The sequence below is a fragment of the Hesperophylax consimilis genome, chromosome 3 (assembly GCF_061612785.1).
Source record: "Hesperophylax consimilis isolate HC1 chromosome 3, BYU_Hcon_1.0, whole genome shotgun sequence".
Lineage (NCBI taxonomy): Eukaryota > Metazoa > Arthropoda > Insecta > Trichoptera > Limnephilidae > Hesperophylax > Hesperophylax consimilis.
In genome coordinates, this window is record NC_142838.1 from 25,328,805 (window position 1) to 25,346,630 (window position 17,826).

At 34.6% G+C, this 17,826-nt stretch overlaps 1 protein-coding gene across 3 annotated transcripts in view; it reads right to left on the reverse strand.

Moving 5' to 3' along the window:
- Positions 1-17,826, reverse strand: part of LOC149425165 (uncharacterized) — a 753,180-nt gene that overhangs the window by 19,610 nt on the left and 715,744 nt on the right. For all 3 annotated transcript variants that reach the window (XM_089649680.1, XM_089649672.1, XM_089649663.1), the window contains exons 7-12: positions 12,979-13,066; positions 10,554-10,706; positions 4,336-4,457; positions 3,915-4,000; positions 2,822-2,888; positions 2,299-2,535 (exon numbers count right to left, since the gene is read on the reverse strand). In XM_089649680.1, coding sequence (XP_089505806.1) covers positions 2,299-2,535; positions 2,822-2,888; positions 3,915-4,000; positions 4,336-4,457; positions 10,554-10,706; positions 12,979-13,066 — 753 coding nt within the window. The remainder of the gene's footprint in view (positions 1-2,298; positions 2,536-2,821; positions 2,889-3,914; positions 4,001-4,335; positions 4,458-10,553; positions 10,707-12,978; positions 13,067-17,826) is intronic.

Below are 17,826 nucleotides of genomic sequence, written 5' to 3' on the forward strand. Positions count from 1 at the left end.
CTTCTCTAAAGCCATACTGGTTTGACGAGAGTATGTTATATTTTGTAAGATGGTCGATAAGTCTTTTTTTTACTATTTTTTCAATAATTTTTGATAGTGATGATAATATAGAAATTGGTCTGTAGTTTGTTATGTCAGTAGGATTTCCGGACTTAAAAATTGGTTGAACTAGGGCAAGTTTGAGTTTGTTTGGGAATTCACCTTTAGTGAGACTGAGGTTAATGATATGTACTAATGGATGGATTATAAAGGGTTCAACTGTTTTTAGTATAGTTGAGGAAATTTTGTCATGATTGCACGAATGAGAGGGCTTTAATTGTCTAATAGTTTGAGAAATTTCATCGTAGTTGGTCGGGTTTAAGGTGAGTATATTATCTGTTTCACTGGCACATTGATTGATAATGTCGGCAAGGGCATTTTCATCGGTTGATGTCTTATTTAAAATCTTTGATGCTAGATTTTTACCGATATTGCAAAAGTATTCATTTATGTGATTGGTCACAGTGTCTGGATGGTCATTTAGGGAGGTGTCTTGGCCGTTGATGTTTAATTTATTGATTGGTTGTACTGGGTGGTCAGTGTTAGATATTTCTTTGATGATATTCCAAATTTGTTTGTTACTATTACCGACTCTGGACAGTTTTTCTTTGTAGTAGTTTTCTTTTGTGGTTTTAATGATATTATTACATATATTTCTGTACTTTTTATAAAATATTTGGGCTTGAATGTCTGGATTATTGAGTAAGTTTTTGTGAAGCTTGTCCCGTTTTTTAATACAAAAAATTAGGCCATCTGTTATCCATGGTTTCAGTTTTTTATTTTTTGAATTATTCACATGGGATTCTTCAGTGACATCCTCAATATGTTGCAAGAGAGTTTCAGAGAAGGTATTAAAAGCAATGTCTACGTCTGTGGAGTTTAGAGTGGAGAGCCAATTTTCTAAAATAATTTTAGAAGTTAGTTTCTCGAGATTAATGTGTTTCTTTTTTATATTACTACGTGACGTTTCGGTAGTGGGTTTATTATGCATAAAACCAATTGCTATTGAGAAATGGTCCGTTATGGTTGATTGATATATAATTCCCTTTGCATTTTTTTTTGATCGTAGAAATATGTGATCAATACATGAGTTACTAGTATCAGTTACTCTAGTAGGAGCATTAATATAAGAAATAAGCCCGTGTTGAGTCATGAGATTTTTATAGTCGAGTGTTTGTGATGCTTTTGGTTTAAGTAAATCTATGTTAATGTCACCGATCACCATTAGCTCTTCATTTGGTGTACAGTTAAATAAGGCCAAGTCTAAGGATTTAAGGAAGGATGAAATATTTTGGTGTTTAGGTGACCTGTATAGTGCAAGAATTGTGGTTTGGATGGTTTTTATTTTAAGGCAGTTGGCATTATCAATGAATAATTCAGAGATAATCGGGTCCAGCTCAGATTTTACATAGACAATTACTCCATCTGACTGTGTCTTATTATTTTGTGTATTGAAAACTGTAAATCCTGTAATGTTTTTGTGAGTGTAATTTGATTTGATCCAACATTCAGTTAAAATAATTATGTCAAAAATATTATTCAAATCGGCAAGTGTTACAAGTAGGTCATTATAGTTCTTATCAATGCTTCGAATGTTTGTTGAGAATATTTTTAATCGTTTATAGGGTTTTAGAATATTTATGCACTTTGAGGCATCATTGGTTTCAGTAGAAATCACGTTACCGTGGTTTTCTATTTGTAGATTAATATCAATCATTTCGTTTGACTAGTACCAGCTAATTGTATCACGAGCATGTATGAAGAGTATGAGAAAGTGTGATAAATAGATAAGAACAAGGTTAGTGAACAAAGATGTAATTAGAACAGAGTTAGAGCATTTCCAGTAATTTTCTTTCCAAGATAATAGTATTGAGGTAAATGTATTAAGTGTTGTCAAGAAACAACCGCAAATATTAATACTGGTGAGAAATATTCGTGTTAATAAAAGTGGTATTATTTGTTTATATGGTGAGAATATCGAAAAATAGATACAAAAAGATTTTATTTTCGGTACCCAATGAAATTTAAGATAAACAACGATGAGATATACCTGTTAATGAGATTGGAAACCAGATATCTTGTATATAATAAGTTAAAAATTAAGATGGTGTGAAACTCGACTTTGTTGCATTCAGTATCGAATGAAATGTGTGACAATAGACGACATAACATGGGAAACTAGATATCGGACATAAATTAAATGAGAGTAAAATTGGTGTGAAACTAGAATATTTTGAGCAGCGTAATTGGATTCGTTACCTTCTGCAAGAGCGAGAATCATTAGAGCTGTGACTGTCTATGGAGCTAGATCGGAGCCTGTTGGAGGTCTGCGAGGGGGCTCCTGCGGCGCGGGGCGAGGGGGGTCCCGAGTACAAGCCCTGGCGGGGCGGGGGGCGCGGGAAGGGGGCGGAACGTGTGGAGCGGGGCGAATCAGAGCGTCTCATGGAGCCCAGGGCAGCAGGAATGCTGCAGGTCGATCGGTAAGGGGATTCTAACCTGAAAATAAAAAAAATAGAATTTGTAAGGTAAGGAATATTATAAATATACATACATCGGTAGTTACTACAGAAATATTTTTTATGCAATATTTCATGCAAATAAAAAGCATTGGTCTGAGGTTTCAATCACGGGTTCAAAACAGACAAATTGATTTTATTGGAGTTTCTTATACATAGTAGATATCCACAACTCTTAATAGACTCTGAGAAGAGAGTCTATGAGATAATACTGGTCTTAAATAAACAGGAAATGGTAGGGAACTAATAAAAAAATAATAACTTACGATAAAGCAGGCTGCGGTATTGAGATGGGCTTCAGATCTTGTGAGTCTCTGACTTCTATGGTTGAAACTGAAAAAAGAGTGTACAAATGTGCTGTGAATACAGAAAGCTAGTTAATAAGAATGTATCTTATCATCTCACCAACTAATGATATCAGTTGTCTGTCTGTGATGTAACTCTGCTTCAATGAATTCGGATTTGTTTTGAATTTAAGAATCATTTTCAAAATTGGAACAGATTCCGTTAAGAATTCAGACAAGCCACAAAGTACTTGCCTATAATATTTTAGCGGAAAATTGCTTTAACTATCATTTTCTAAATTGGAACTGAAGTGTCTAGATTTTAGACTATGCCATTAATTTTCAGTCTGGTCTAGTAATATAATAAAATATTGTGTGGATTCCAAATAAATTGGTCTTTATATATGTTCACCTTGAAAGGATAGTAACCTAAATAATAACAATACAGTCAATTCTATTTTACACGATTTTGACATAATACAGTCCACAAAGCATAATGGTAATATCCATTCTTGTAAGAAGCCTAGATTTTAATATAACACATTCTACCAAGTGCAATGGTATCTAATATCCATTCTTGTTAGAAGCCTAGATATTGATATAACACATTCTACAAAGTGCAATGGTTCTAAAATGCATTCTTGTTAGAAGCCTAGATATGGATTTAACACGGTCTACAAAGTGAAATGGTATCTAATATCCGTTCTTGTTAGAAGCCTAGATTTTGATTTAACACGGTCAACAAAGTGCAATGGTATCTAATATCCGTTCTTGTCATAACCCTAGATTTTGATATAACACAGTCTATAATGTGCAATGGTATCTAATATCTGTTCTTGTTAGAAGCCTAGATTTTGATATAACACGGTCTACAAAGTGCAATGGTAATATCGGTTCTTGTGAGAAATTTAGATTTTGACGTAACACCGTTCATAAAGTGCAATGGTAATCTCCGTTATTGTTAGAAGCACAGATTTTGATATAACACGGTCAACAAATTGAAATAGTAATATCCATTGTTCTATCTGTGAAGAACCTGTTAATGAAAAAAACAATGTTTTCCACAAATACTTACTTTGGTTAGAGTCCAGGTTTCGCCGCATCAACCGCCTTGAAGGGACACGGGTAAAGGCCGGGGGAGATCGTCCGCTCTGGCGAACACTAAAATCAGATGATAATGATGATAGTTAAATAATAAAAAATTTTCATTCCAGAATGTGAGGAGGTGTGTGTAATTCCACACATCCCATAAAGTGTATACCACATACAAACCTAATATACAAATAAGTGCGAATAATGTGTAATACATAAAAATGGTGTTCAATAAAAATATCAAAAAATGCCTTCTAGAGCATCGTGCGAAGTCTTGAAGAATCTTGCCTTCAAAAGAAGACGAAGAAGAATAAAAAACTACAATAAAAACAAAAAAGAGAAACAAAAAATCATGAAGATGAAGATAAAGAAAAAAACTAAGGGAAGGTTCTTTGATGGCTCACCTCCTGTTTTGCTGCGGAGCCGGCTGCAGTCGAAAGAAGGCGTGTTGCTCGCTGCAGCAGTGCCAGAGATGGCGACAAGCGCCCCTGCTCGGGGTCTCGAACCCATACGTGCTCACCTCGTTCTGCAAACAATACAACAATAAACAATCAATACAAGTTGGAATTACTGCAACTTTGTTTGCGATGTAAATTTTGGTAAATCATGCACAAATATTGAAATATATCTATCTCTACTCACATTTACGAGTATTTAGCCAAAGCGCGCTTATTAGTGCTATTTGATAAGCTGTCTCTTTTAGTGAAAAGGCGATATCATGGTGACATCGATTTTCATTCAAATCTCGACGGAACGCCATTCTATTCTATTATGCATTATCTCTTCGGAACCTATCCATCAAGGAAGATCAACAAGAATCGTATGCAAAAAAATCTCGATTAGAGTTTTTAATCAACATAAAACACACTGATCTCAACAATAACAGCTTTGGAAGTTTGGATTTGTTAAACATGCCTAGTTAATTATAACGGTATTGTCGGGACAATGAGAAAATCTAAACAAAGTTCGTGACGTTACAATAAAATCCACGATAAAGCCGAACAATGTCTAACAATGAGATATAAATCTTTATTTATCTCGCTGGTGTCTAAGCTTAGTTAGCTTACTTTGCTTACTTACCCTTGGAATACATAGGGGGCACAAACCTTGGTCGATGGGCACAGACGATACTGTTTTCATACTGCTACCAACATTGTTGATTTCTAGCCAATGACAACCCGCCGTAGCAACAATGGAAAACATTTTTTTTCTATAATTATTTTCAAGTGCATTTTATATGGCTATAAAATGTAAAATTATGTAACAATGCAGTAATAACCTTAAAATAGTCCTGCAATATATACATACTTGCTGTTTTTCACAACATTGAGGCAAAACCACCGTGGAATTTCCCCTGTGGGCACAACCCATGATCGTAATTTTTTTGGCTACTTTCATATTTTCACTAAAAACTCTTTAAACATCTTGGTGATAGGCAATAACGAATTTTTGAGGTTGTCATTAGCTAGAAAAGGCGCTGGGAGCTTTCTGACTTCCGATGTGCACAGGGCACATTAATTGATGATTTAAAAAAATCAAATACTAAATTCTTTCAGATGAATCAACAAAATTTAGATTTAGAAAATAGTCATATTACAGCCATCTTTAGCAGAACTATAATTGGTACCTTCCCACTGCCTCTTCCGCGAGGCGACTGAAAAAATTACATTATTATTCCATTTCAGAGTGTCAACGTTAATGGTCCAAACAAAACGACGGAGGATGCAAATTTTCCCACCCGAACTCCGTTCCCACCCTTTCCGAGGATTAAGCTGCGGGAATAAAATAAATTGAATCTGGCAACACTCGACCTTCGAAGTTATTATTTCACTTGGCAACGAAAGTAATATGAAAAAAATCGTGCATGGAAAATTGACAATCAACAAATCATACGCAATGAGTTTGTGCAACTGATTTTTTGGTATTTTATAAATAATTAACAAGAGGCTTTCACTTTCCTTTATTTAATACAAGCGAGGTGGTTTTTGACAAGACCATCATTCAGTATCGAAAAGTGGCTTGATGGCTTTAGACGTGTTTGGGGACCAGATCTGAATAGCCAGATAATTGCCACACTTCTGTATCCCCATCTCTCACTCCCTTGAGCATCACACTTGCCCCAAAAGGGGATGCATAGGCTCTAGACAGTCGGGAGCAGTTGGGACTCTTGTGCGGTATGAAATTTTTTAAGTCATCTTTGGGGATGCTGTGTGGAGGGTTTTTTATTTTTGGTTTAATAATTCTATCCAGTTTGCCTCAAATATTTATCCTGGATGTCATTAATAAAATCCTTAACATAGCCAAAATTAATAATTCATTTTCGCGCCGCTATCGTAATAATCGGTTTAACTTGTAACTACGATTGAAGAAAAAAATAAGTAAAAATGTGGTTAGCGCTTTTGACAACATTTTTCACGTTTGATATTAAAATTTTATTATTTAGAAATAGTATGTTTATTTTAAACGCGTATACTCATTATCTAATTTCTAAAACAGTATTTGTTTTTACGAAAAATAAAAAAAAAACGTTGTAAATAATTCATTTGAAATACACAGAAAACATTGCAAACTTAACAAAAGTGTTGAAAGTACTGAAGGGTTAAATATTTTTATTTATTAGTCCCAACGACGCATTATGTACTGCCCCATAAAAGCTACAAGGTATATAATATTGGAATTCTTGAACGATGACGTCATGGGGTTATTACCAGGTAGTCAGTGTGACAAATGCATTTTTACTGGGGTAATAAATGCACGAGTTGACTAATACCAGAGCCAAAAGTTTGATAAATTAGTTAATTAATTAATCCGTTGCTTATATCCGCTTCTTGCCGCGCGACCTTTAAGGCGAAGCTTAATGCCAAATCACTATTTTGATTAATCTTTATAACGAATTGGTGTACATTATGAAAACCAAAAAATATGCTTTAGTTAAATTGAAGGTTTTCCTTTCGGTTCGCTTGAGTAGAATACAAATAAAAAATAAATTACTCAGTAAAAAATATAAATGCAAACTACTACAAAAAATATTTTTTCAATAGAAATGTATGAACGCGTAAAGGAAACAACTTTAAAAAATACAGTTTTATAGCTAAGATTATCTGTGACAGTTTCACTTGATTAACTTTTTTGCTTTCTTATAAAATTATTTACAAATTAAGTAAAAACCAGTTTTTTGCTCGAAATCGAACGTTTCTAGACTCCGTTTGTCAAGCGATTTTAATGCCTATTACCTACGATATAAGGTAATCCAAGAATATACACATTTTTGGCTTGTTGCTTCCTCTTAAGGTTGTTTATGAGTTTAAAAAGTTTGTCGGTGAAATTTCTCATGGAATGCCGGAATGCTTATGAGGTATTTTAAATGTGCTGTATATTTCTTATTTTTGAAGTTGTCGTAAATTATCTTTAAAATGTTTGTATTTTTAATAAAAAAATATATTTCTTAAGAAATAAATTTTAATATCAAAAGGAAATGTTAACCAAATGACATACCGTAACATTTTGACTCGAAACGTTCATAATTTTGAAAGAATTTGATATTTAGAAAACACATTCCTTTTGTGTAGAAAAAAATATTAACATATTTTTTTTAACTTTCAACTGATATCGAAAAAATCCCGCCATTTTGTGATCGTGGCATTTTGAATTTTTTTTGTTTTTTTATCTATGGAATCAAGTATAAATGTTTGAGAGAAACTGGGAATAATAATCATTTCTCTTTTCAACGATGAATAAATCACATATCTCCGCATTATCCTATAATGGAATATGATGTTTGTGGCTAGTAATGTCCTTCCTCGGCTAGTCATATTTAACATCATTGATCACCATGCATTTTAAAACATAGCTATTTAAAACAATTTTAATTATTTAAGATAAAAATTTAGCGTCAAGATATTTTGTTATTAAAATGTACGTAACACATAAAATTACTAGGCGTTTGATGCTGAATGGTTTATGCGCAAAGCGGGGCAATAAATTAACTACCGGACTAATTAATTGTTAAACATGTTTGCGTTTAATTAAAATGATAATAATAATACACGATGACAAACAATAAACTAGGAACAAAGTGGAGTTTTTCAATTAATTTAAGCTAATAAATAGCAAGTTACACATTGCACGTCCAGCGAATTGGGATCGGAAGCATATTAATTTTGCAAAATGGTAATTTTATAGGATAGGTCTACTGGGAAGCTAATAGACGGTGATCACACCCTCTTTGTAGAAAAAACACAGCACTTATTGTATTTCATGAATATATTATTCTGTACTATTAAATTTATTCTCTGTTATTATTCTTTCCAACAACTCGCCTACAATTTCCAAGCAAATGAGTTCGTATAGAAGATTATTTTAAAAAGCGCCAGTCGGAATTATTACGCGTCGTATTTTACATTTTCTTTACAAAAATAGTTGACTACAAAGTGAAAGAATACGCGAAAAAGCAGGTTTCTTTTATCTGAATCTCCATACAAAGATAAGATAAAGGAGATTTAGTCCCATCTTAACTTTTATCTGTACATTGTACAAGTTTCAATTTGCAGTTTGTCCCATTAGATAAAATAACACGCTTAGGTAAATTTATTTTATTTTACGTAATACCGCACAAGATTTATCAACCGTTAGAGACCAGTGGAACTATAGCATCCCTAATAAAAGTTCCTAGTTTTGCAGACCTGCTGAGTACCTACCTAAACATAGATAAATTCATTACAAGCAACTTTTTTACTAGCTGGTATTCAGTCGCACGTCTTCTGGTTCCGGAGACAAGAAACTTAACGTTCTCCTATGGAGGTCGTCGAAATACGATTAACATATGTAACCGTAGTACCTAAGTAAAAAGGAAAAATAAGCCCCCTCCACATAAAAAAGAAACATCTTTTATTGAAATCGTAGATTAGTATTTTTTATGAATAATTTGAAAGTATGTTGCCTGTTGTATGCTGATGATGCGGTGCTGATTGCTAATAGTATAGATGATCTACAATCTCTTGTGTCTAGGATGAACGAAGTATGCATGAAAAATGAGTTAATGATGAATGTAAGTAAGTCTAAAGTAATGGTGTTTGAAAGAGAGAGTACGAAAACAGTGTGCAATATAATTGTGAATGAAGAATACTTGGAGCAGGTGGATGAGTATGTGTGTTTAGGAAGTTTGTTTACGAGAGATGGGAAGGCTGACAGAGATATTGAAAGAAGGGTAAATGCAGGTAATTCCGTTAATGGAGGACTGAACGCCGTTGGCGCTAAGAAAAAATTGTCCAAAGAAGCGAAGTTAGCAGTCCACAACGGAGAGCTGGTACCTACCTTGATGTATGGAAGTGAGGCATGGAACTGGCAAAGAAAAGATGAAAATAGATTAAATGCTGTTGAAATGAGATCCCTGAGGCGTATGTGTGGTAAAACCATGTTTGATCGTGTGAGGAATGTGGAGATCCGCAAAGAGTGCAAGGCTGATGTAAGCGTAATGAGTAAGATTAAGAAAGGGACGCTTAGATGGTTTGGGCATGTAGAGCGAATGAGCGATATAGGAGTGTAAGGAGGATATATGATGCAAATGCGAATAGTAGCAGAAGTCGGGGACGCCCGAGGAAGACATGGCACGATCAAGTGAATCAGATACTCGAGTCGGGCCATGTCAAGAGTCGGAATAATAGAAGAGTCTGTATGAGACGATGTATGAATGTGAATGGGGCAAGAAGTGTGTGCCAAGACCGAGTTGTTTGGCGGTCCGTCCTCTCTGCCTACCCCGCGGGGAAACGGCGTGATGGTTGTTAGTTAGTTAGTTTAGTATTTTTTTAACGTTTTCAGTCACCCCTTAAAGTTTCACAATATGAATATTTCACGGTATGAACGTAACCACGTTTTAATATAATGGTTAAAATAATGATATCACCCGAAATTCCTCTTGTCAAAGAAAGATATCACAAATGACATAAACCGTACTGATTACGCGGTTAACCGAACACTGTAGGAAACCTATCGACTTCAATCTGTTCTATTTGCAATAAGACTTGTTCGTTGAGATTATACGATATAGCCTCGCGATGGAAGACTCAAAGCTGTGCCGAAATAACGACCACTTGAACAAACTCAACCATCGAGAGGTCCTGTAGAGGGAAGAGATTTCAATAATGGTTGTTTCTGGATGGGGTATTGTATCGAGCTCTCTCTCAGATCATCGAATTAATTTTGATCTGAGAGGTCCCTCTTTAACCATTACTGTAATCTGGAAGTCAGTATGATATATTTAGCTTTTTCTGGTCAACATCGCTGGGCAATGATTTCCACGGGCATTGTGTCAAGTACCTACCTAGTTCATATTATTAAAATCTGTTTCTTTACAGGAGCAAATTTTGCTTTTAAAAATGCCTATTTAAAGTACCCCATAAACATTCCCAAGGCCGTTCTCACAGAGTAAAACATTTGCAGGTAAACTACTCACATAACAAGTTAAGCAATTCGCGTTTTTTTACGTACCACTTAATTTTAGTCGGTGCAAATATGAAAACAATTTAATGATTTAATTTTCATTTAATTTATGGAAGTGCTTAGAATAAAATGATAAATTAGTGTTAGTTTCTAGGTAAGTAGGTGAAATAAAACAATAACTTACGTTTTTATCCGTGACCCTCAGCATGAAGTATTTCCCCTTGGAGTAGAGTTTGGTGATGCGGGGCCAGTAGTAGCTGGCCACTGCGCGCTTGTTGCGCAGCACCAGCACGCCACTGGGCGCCAGTCCCAGGAAGTACTCCACGCTGTCCTCGCCCTGGAACAATAGCGAGCAAGATATTGACACCACGTTTACACACACACCAAGTCGTCGTCATCGTCATAGTCTTGGTCACGGTCGTGGTCGTAGTTGTATTCGTAGTGGTCACTGTCGTAGTCATTGTCAGAGTCGTAGTCATAGTCATGGTTATGGTAAAAGTCTTATTCACAGTCAGTCATAGATGGTCGTGATCATGGTCACGGTCATAGTGTGATCGTAGTTGTGGTCATTGTCATAGCGACAGTCGTAGTCATATTCATGGTTATGGGCACAGTCCTAGTCATAGTCACGGTCATGGTAACAGTTGTAGACGTAGTCATAGTCATAGTGATGGTTATGGTCAAAGTCATAGTCATAATCATGGTCACGGTCGTGGTCATAGTTGTAGTCATGGTCATGGTCGTTTACTGTCGTAATCATAATCTTGGTTATGGTCATAGACATAGTCATAGTCCCAGTCATGGTCATTTTATCTGTTGAAGTTTTGGCCAGAGTCATAATGATAGTCACAGTCATAGTTGTAGGGTCATGGTAACAGTCGCAGGCATAGTCGCAGCTATAGTCATAGTCATCATTATCGTCATAGTCATCTTTATAGTCATAGTCGAATTAAAGGTCATTACCATCATCACGTTTTGTTTCATATCGCCGAAAAATGGCCAGAATTTTTTACAGTTTTCGATTTATTTCGATTTCAGCCGATTAATTCACTGACAATGTTTATTACTGAATGTTATTATCCACTCGGGTAATACGAGTATATTTTTAAGTTATCTTACTGGTGTTTTTCAAAGATCTTTCTTTTCGGTATCACCATTGAAAACTCATATTGGTTTCCTCTTTGTATAACACACCACCGTCCGAAGAAAGCAGCATTACAATACATCACGAAGGTCATCAGCTCCTATCTGACATTTGATGTCTGGTTATCAAAACTCAACTTTACAGGTGGTTGCTTGAAAATGAACATCACGGAGAGTGCTGTTTGCAGTGTAACTGGACGTATGGATTATGCTAGGATTTATCAAGTCTTATGTAATATCATGATTGTGATGTCACGTGCCCAGACATAGGTACCCATATTCCCAAGCCTTCAATGAAACGCAATGTATTCATGCAAATAAATTTAGTCTCTAGTCTAGATTCATTTTATCTATCCAATCTTCTGGAATGCCAGAAATATGTCCCAGATGCACAAGAAAAACGCTTTTTTCCCAATCGTTTGTGGTAATATCTACACTATTTGAAATGTTTAGATAAATGGAAGCATTAACACACTTTGAAAAAAACTTAATTATGAATAATTGCGGGTTTGTGATCGGTGGAATTTCGAGAAAAAGGTGAGTGGCAGGACTTAATTACTTTGTTATAAGTATAAAAAGAGGGTTAAAGCTGGTTCAAGCTCAATTGGTCATAAAATACACCATTATTACACAAGTTCAAAAACAAAACACATAAGACATGATAATAGAAGACATTAAAAGTAAGTAGATAATAATGCGCTTCATGTAGTATATAATTCCATCTCCGAACAATGCTCCATTGAAATAAATAATATTCCTAACTGAAATGGACCATCGTTGAAAAGTATTCGTAAGACCGAGAGAAAGTTTTCCCGTAGAAAGGAGAAGTTCCAATTCCGCTGAAAAGAATGATTTAAATGACTTTGAATACAAATAGACTGCAGTATGTACGCATTGTGGACTTGTGTACTTGTGGGGTGCAGGAAACTTCCGTCAGATGGTAAGTTTAGTTTACTCTGTGCTGAATCTATTTTCTCGGGCGCATTGATTTGTTATTTTCTTAGTTTACTCTGCAGAAAGTCCTGAAAGGTTGGGAAAAGTAAACAAAACTTCTGCGCAATATTGAAAAAGGAGCCTTGTTTAAGTTTGACATATTAAATTGGTTTTGTCATTAAGTTTGATAGAGCATATTGGATCCTCTCTCTATTTTGAGTAAAACGTTCGATTTGATTCAAAAAGGACAATGGACCTAAAAGCAGTGTACAAAGAATGAATCGAAATTGTTAAAAACGCATATTTTTTCAATAGCTTTTATCTGTTATTCAATGTTGTACTAGAGTCAGCGTTCAATGTGCACTTCCCAGTTCAATGTGTATTTTTAATTTACGTCGGTATGAAATTGTGACGAATAAAAAACATAGATTACTATGAAAACGTCAGATAAAAAATGCTTTCAGCTCTGTGCAAATGTTACGGGCATGGGTAATGGCCAATTGATAAATGACAACGTGATTTGTATTTCTTACCAAGACGGGATGCAGATCTGCTCCATATAATTCCAGCCACTTGGAGCGGTCCAGGTAGCCCAGCTCAGCTGCTGCAGGAGATTGCCCTCTGAAAAAAAGAAAAAAAGCACTAAATAAAACACTGAGCAAAACCCACAATCGCAAATAATATTTTCCATCTTAGAAATCTTTCTTTAAACGATAGCAAAAATATCCCGTATTGCGAAAAAAAATTATTATGGTTAACCTTTATAAAAATTAATCAAAGTATATTATTTTCGATAATTTTTCTTTGATATTAATGAGTTCACACCTATCGTAAAATTAATTGCAAGGAATTGATAGCATAACCTTTAACATAAGCTAAGCTTCACTGGCGAAGCTCAGTAAAAATCAAGTTCAATCAAATAAGTAGGTGCTTACATCCATAAGCGACAATAATTGCATTGTTGTTTTATCTATATAAAAAAATGTGAATGTTCATTTGTTCAAAATCTTAAATCTCCGAGAGTTTTTCAACGATTGCTACGAAATTTTGACACAAAGTTGTTTTTATATATCTATATTATATAAATGTCACCTGCGACAGGTAAACATACGCTATTTTTTAAAACGGCGCCATCTAAAGTAAAACGCAATATTGTTTCTCTATCTGCACCGTAGACTGAACCACAGCAGCGCGTGGCGGGGTACAGCTAGTTAACTAATAGCATTCTCTAATGAATGATGCTGATTTATGAGGTAAATTATACCGGCTGATATATCTCCGTTTGCGTCGAAGCCTTTCCGAGATACAGGGAAGATACATACAGATAGATCTGAACACCCAGGCGGGCGGTGGGTGGTGGGTGGTGTGGGGCAGTGCCGAAGTTCAACACGGGGTAAAGGTTGTAATAAATCAATGTGTCCAACTGCATTTTTTGCACCCAGTGTGTGAACCGTTTGGAAACAGAGTATGTGCTAGAATTGCCTTCGTGGCGATGAAAAGATAATACGAGATGTACGGAACTTTTAGGCTTATAGATATATATTCTGTGAAATAAATGGCTTTTTGCACGAGGCTCACATTTTAATTTATTCGATAATTCGATAATAATTAACGATAATGTATATTTATTACAGCGATCCCTACGGATGTAAGTTATTTATATTTGAGATTAATAAAAACAGTACCTTACCATTAAAATATTTTATTTAAAACGGTTTGAAAATTTTATAAAACGGTTTTTCAACTAGCGGTTAGCACCAGGTTTTATTTTTCTAGACGATGAATTTGTAACTTCCCGAAGGCTTCATCGTATACGTTCATCAGAAATAATTAAAATAAACCCCACGGAAAGATCACTTATTCCTATTAGGGTAAATTCGACCATATCCGTTCATTATGCCGGGCCGCGCGCCGAATATTGTTTTTACACAACTTTATCACTTATGTCGTTAAGATTTCAACTTTATTTTAGGGATTAGCCAAGGAAAATTCAACCGTAGGTCTGTCTAATACACAGAGCCGAGTGTGGCATATTTTCGTGTATGGCTTCTTCACTTACGTCGTTAAGACTCCGACATTATTTTAGGGTCTCGACTTAAGTATCGTTCTTGTGAAAGACCACCACTCTAAATATTGCTTGAAATGGGAAATAGCCGTGTTAAGTGACCAGTTCTGAAAAGCCTCACAACCCCACAGTCCCAATGACTCCGGAGAGTTGGGACGCTTGTGAAACGAGTAATAATTTCCATAATGAAATCTTGGATAAATGCTTTGGTTACAAACCTTACTGGTTATAGTGAACCACAGCTATACAATCTTAAAATACTTGAATTGCCAGTACTTGCCTATCTTTCCCGTGTAGGCAGGTACACGTTGCGCGTTGTTTGTGGGAATTGTACTGACAGTGGCTAGGACTCGACAAAGAACCCACTGAAGATATATTGCTTCCTAATGACCGTGTTGCCAAAATGCAGGGACATCGGGCGCATAAAAAGTAGGAAAGTGTAGAAAACTTCTTGTAAAAGTGTCGAGTAGATTAATGGAGTCCGCCATTGGATTAAAAAATGAAACGTATTGTAAACACATTTACTTACAAAAATAACACTGAAAACTTTAGTCATACTTAAATCTATGCTGAATGCTGAATCTAATCTCTTTTTTCAAGTGTTCCACTATTATCTCATTGGAGGTAAAAAAATGAAACCGACTTTTTCACTGGGTGTCTCATCTAGGTAGGATAGTCTAAATTCTCTATAAAGATACATTTTTAAAATGGCAATAAAAATAATTAACTGTTAAAAATATTTTGTAACAGGTAGGTATTTTATTGAAGAATTCTCTTAACAAAAACTTCAAATGTTTACAAATAAAACTTTAAATTCAATGCAAAAGTTCTAGAGTTACAGAAACACTACCGAAATTATTTTTTATACAATAACAGTAGTCCAGACAGGTCCTCTTCATTTTCACACGTCTTGTATGAGAACGCAAAAGACGGAAGATATAAGAACGATGAAGTCACATACGACCTCTCTCTGGGTCTACTAAACTTAGCTTACGTACATGCCCAGGCATTTAACAAAAAGCGATTGACTCAATTATTTCATGTATGCAGTAATATTACATTTAAATAAAACATATAAGTTTTTGCTCGTTTATAAAAAATGCTACACGGCACTCCAGGCTCATACAACTATTAAAAAATATCTACGTATCGGATGTGCAATTAATTAAATCGAGAAGAAAAGCAGGCATTATTGATTTAATCCGGGCAAACGTCCTCCATGGCTGCTGATTGTTTCTCTAATGTCCGAATAAAAAATCTATTTAATTAGAGGGGCTTCAGAGGCGAAGGCAAATTAATTTCCGGTTGAGCGCCGATGTATCTTTTTTATTGCCCGCGCTTTTATTCCGTCTATTCGTTCTATGAGTTCGTGCACTATTTTCTGTTGCTGTACAGCCGAACTGCGGTAGTGTCAATAGCGCGCCAAAAAGGGGGCATAGACAACGTAATGTATGTAAAATAGGTAGGGAAAATCATAGGCACAGCATAATATAGTCAGGAGGGAAAATCATACACATAATAAAAAATATGTACGCATCTCTCGTTAGAAGCATTCTAGAATATAACTCTACAATTTCACATCACCTATCTTTAATAATCATATTAATACCATTGAAAGAGTCCAAGGTACATTAATGTTAGAATTGGAATTCCTTTGACATTTTGACAGAATGTTGAAGTGACAGAAGAAAATTTTTTGATCTTATATTTTTTATACAAAATTGTAAATCAGTGGGATAGCCCTGATATATATTGGTTGTTTTTTTTTATTCTAGATATAAGAAAATTACGTTTTTACTTATTTTACTAGAAATAACTAATACATTACACATAAATATATTACACAACGATATTATTCACTTGCATTATTTTGTTGATTGAGCATAAAAAAGAACAATTATTTTTTAAATGTAGGTACCTACACTTTTTTAATTTATAATAATTTAATTTATAAATTATCATATTAACACCATTGAAAGAGTACAAGGTACATTAATGTTAGAATTGGAATTCCTTCAAAATCATGAGATTGTATTTTTATTACATTAATTTATTGAAACTGTTGAAGTGAAGTGACAGGAGAACACTTTTTGATCTAATATTTTTTTGTATTGAATTGTAAATAAGTGGGATAGTCCTGATATATTTTAGTTGATTTTAAAAAAAAAATTTATTTAGATAAAAAAATTACATTTTCACTTATTTAACTAGAAATAACTAATACATTACACATAAATATATTATACAACGGTATTATTCACTGTCACTGTTTTGTTGATTGAGCATAAAACTGAACAATTTTAAAAAAAAATGTACCTACACTTTTTTCATTTTTAATTTCGTCTGGAAGGCAATTATATATGTTGCTCCCCTCGTAACCAATGTATTGCTCGCCATAATGAGTATATATTGTGTTTAAATGTATTTTATCGTATTGCCGTGTAAAATGTGTGTGTACTTGGGAAATTTTAGTGAGTTCTGTATATGTATGTATGAGTTTATTATTTATTTTGTATATAAGGAGACATGTAGTATATTCATATAATTTTCTTAATGTTAATAGTTTTGTTTCAATATATTGTAGTGGTACGCCACTACTTGACTCGAACGTTATTCTAGAAATTCCAAAACAAGCTTCTTGGATTTTCTTTTATTTTTTTAATATTTATTTCTGTAGCAACTGGAATGTTCGAGAATGCTTTATTTTCCACCTAGATAAGCGACAACGTGAACGAATGTTCAGTACAGTACCAGCAACTGAATTATTTTGCCTACGTGATGCGCTTTGGAACATTCTCGAACCTTCCTTTCGTAAATCATTTTGTTGTATTTTCTACGTTTATTTATTGTTTTCGGATGTGTCATTAAAAACCGCTTCAGCCAAATTTCGTAGTTATTTATTAATAAAAAGAATACCGAACATAAAAACAATATAATTTTTTTGTGGATGTTCTAGGTTTGAAATGAAATAGAAATATGAAATATTCACTTTCATGTTCCTACCATTAGATCAAGGTTCCCTACTATGTATTATTGTAACAATAATACCACGGTTTCAGGCTACAATTCTGTTATAAATAGATTACACACCACTGGTAACTCAAAGTTAGCTGATGTTTTTAATATGACTCAAAATATAAATCTTTACCGATTAATGTAGGCGACGCATTAAGCTATACGCATCATGACTTGGTATATTTCATGTACGAATGTACGGCGAGCGATACGCTGAAATAGGCCAAGCCACGAAACTATAGCGTAGTCTGTCACAGGCTTAAAAATGTTAGCAGTGCGAGTATATTAACGAGGTCATTTG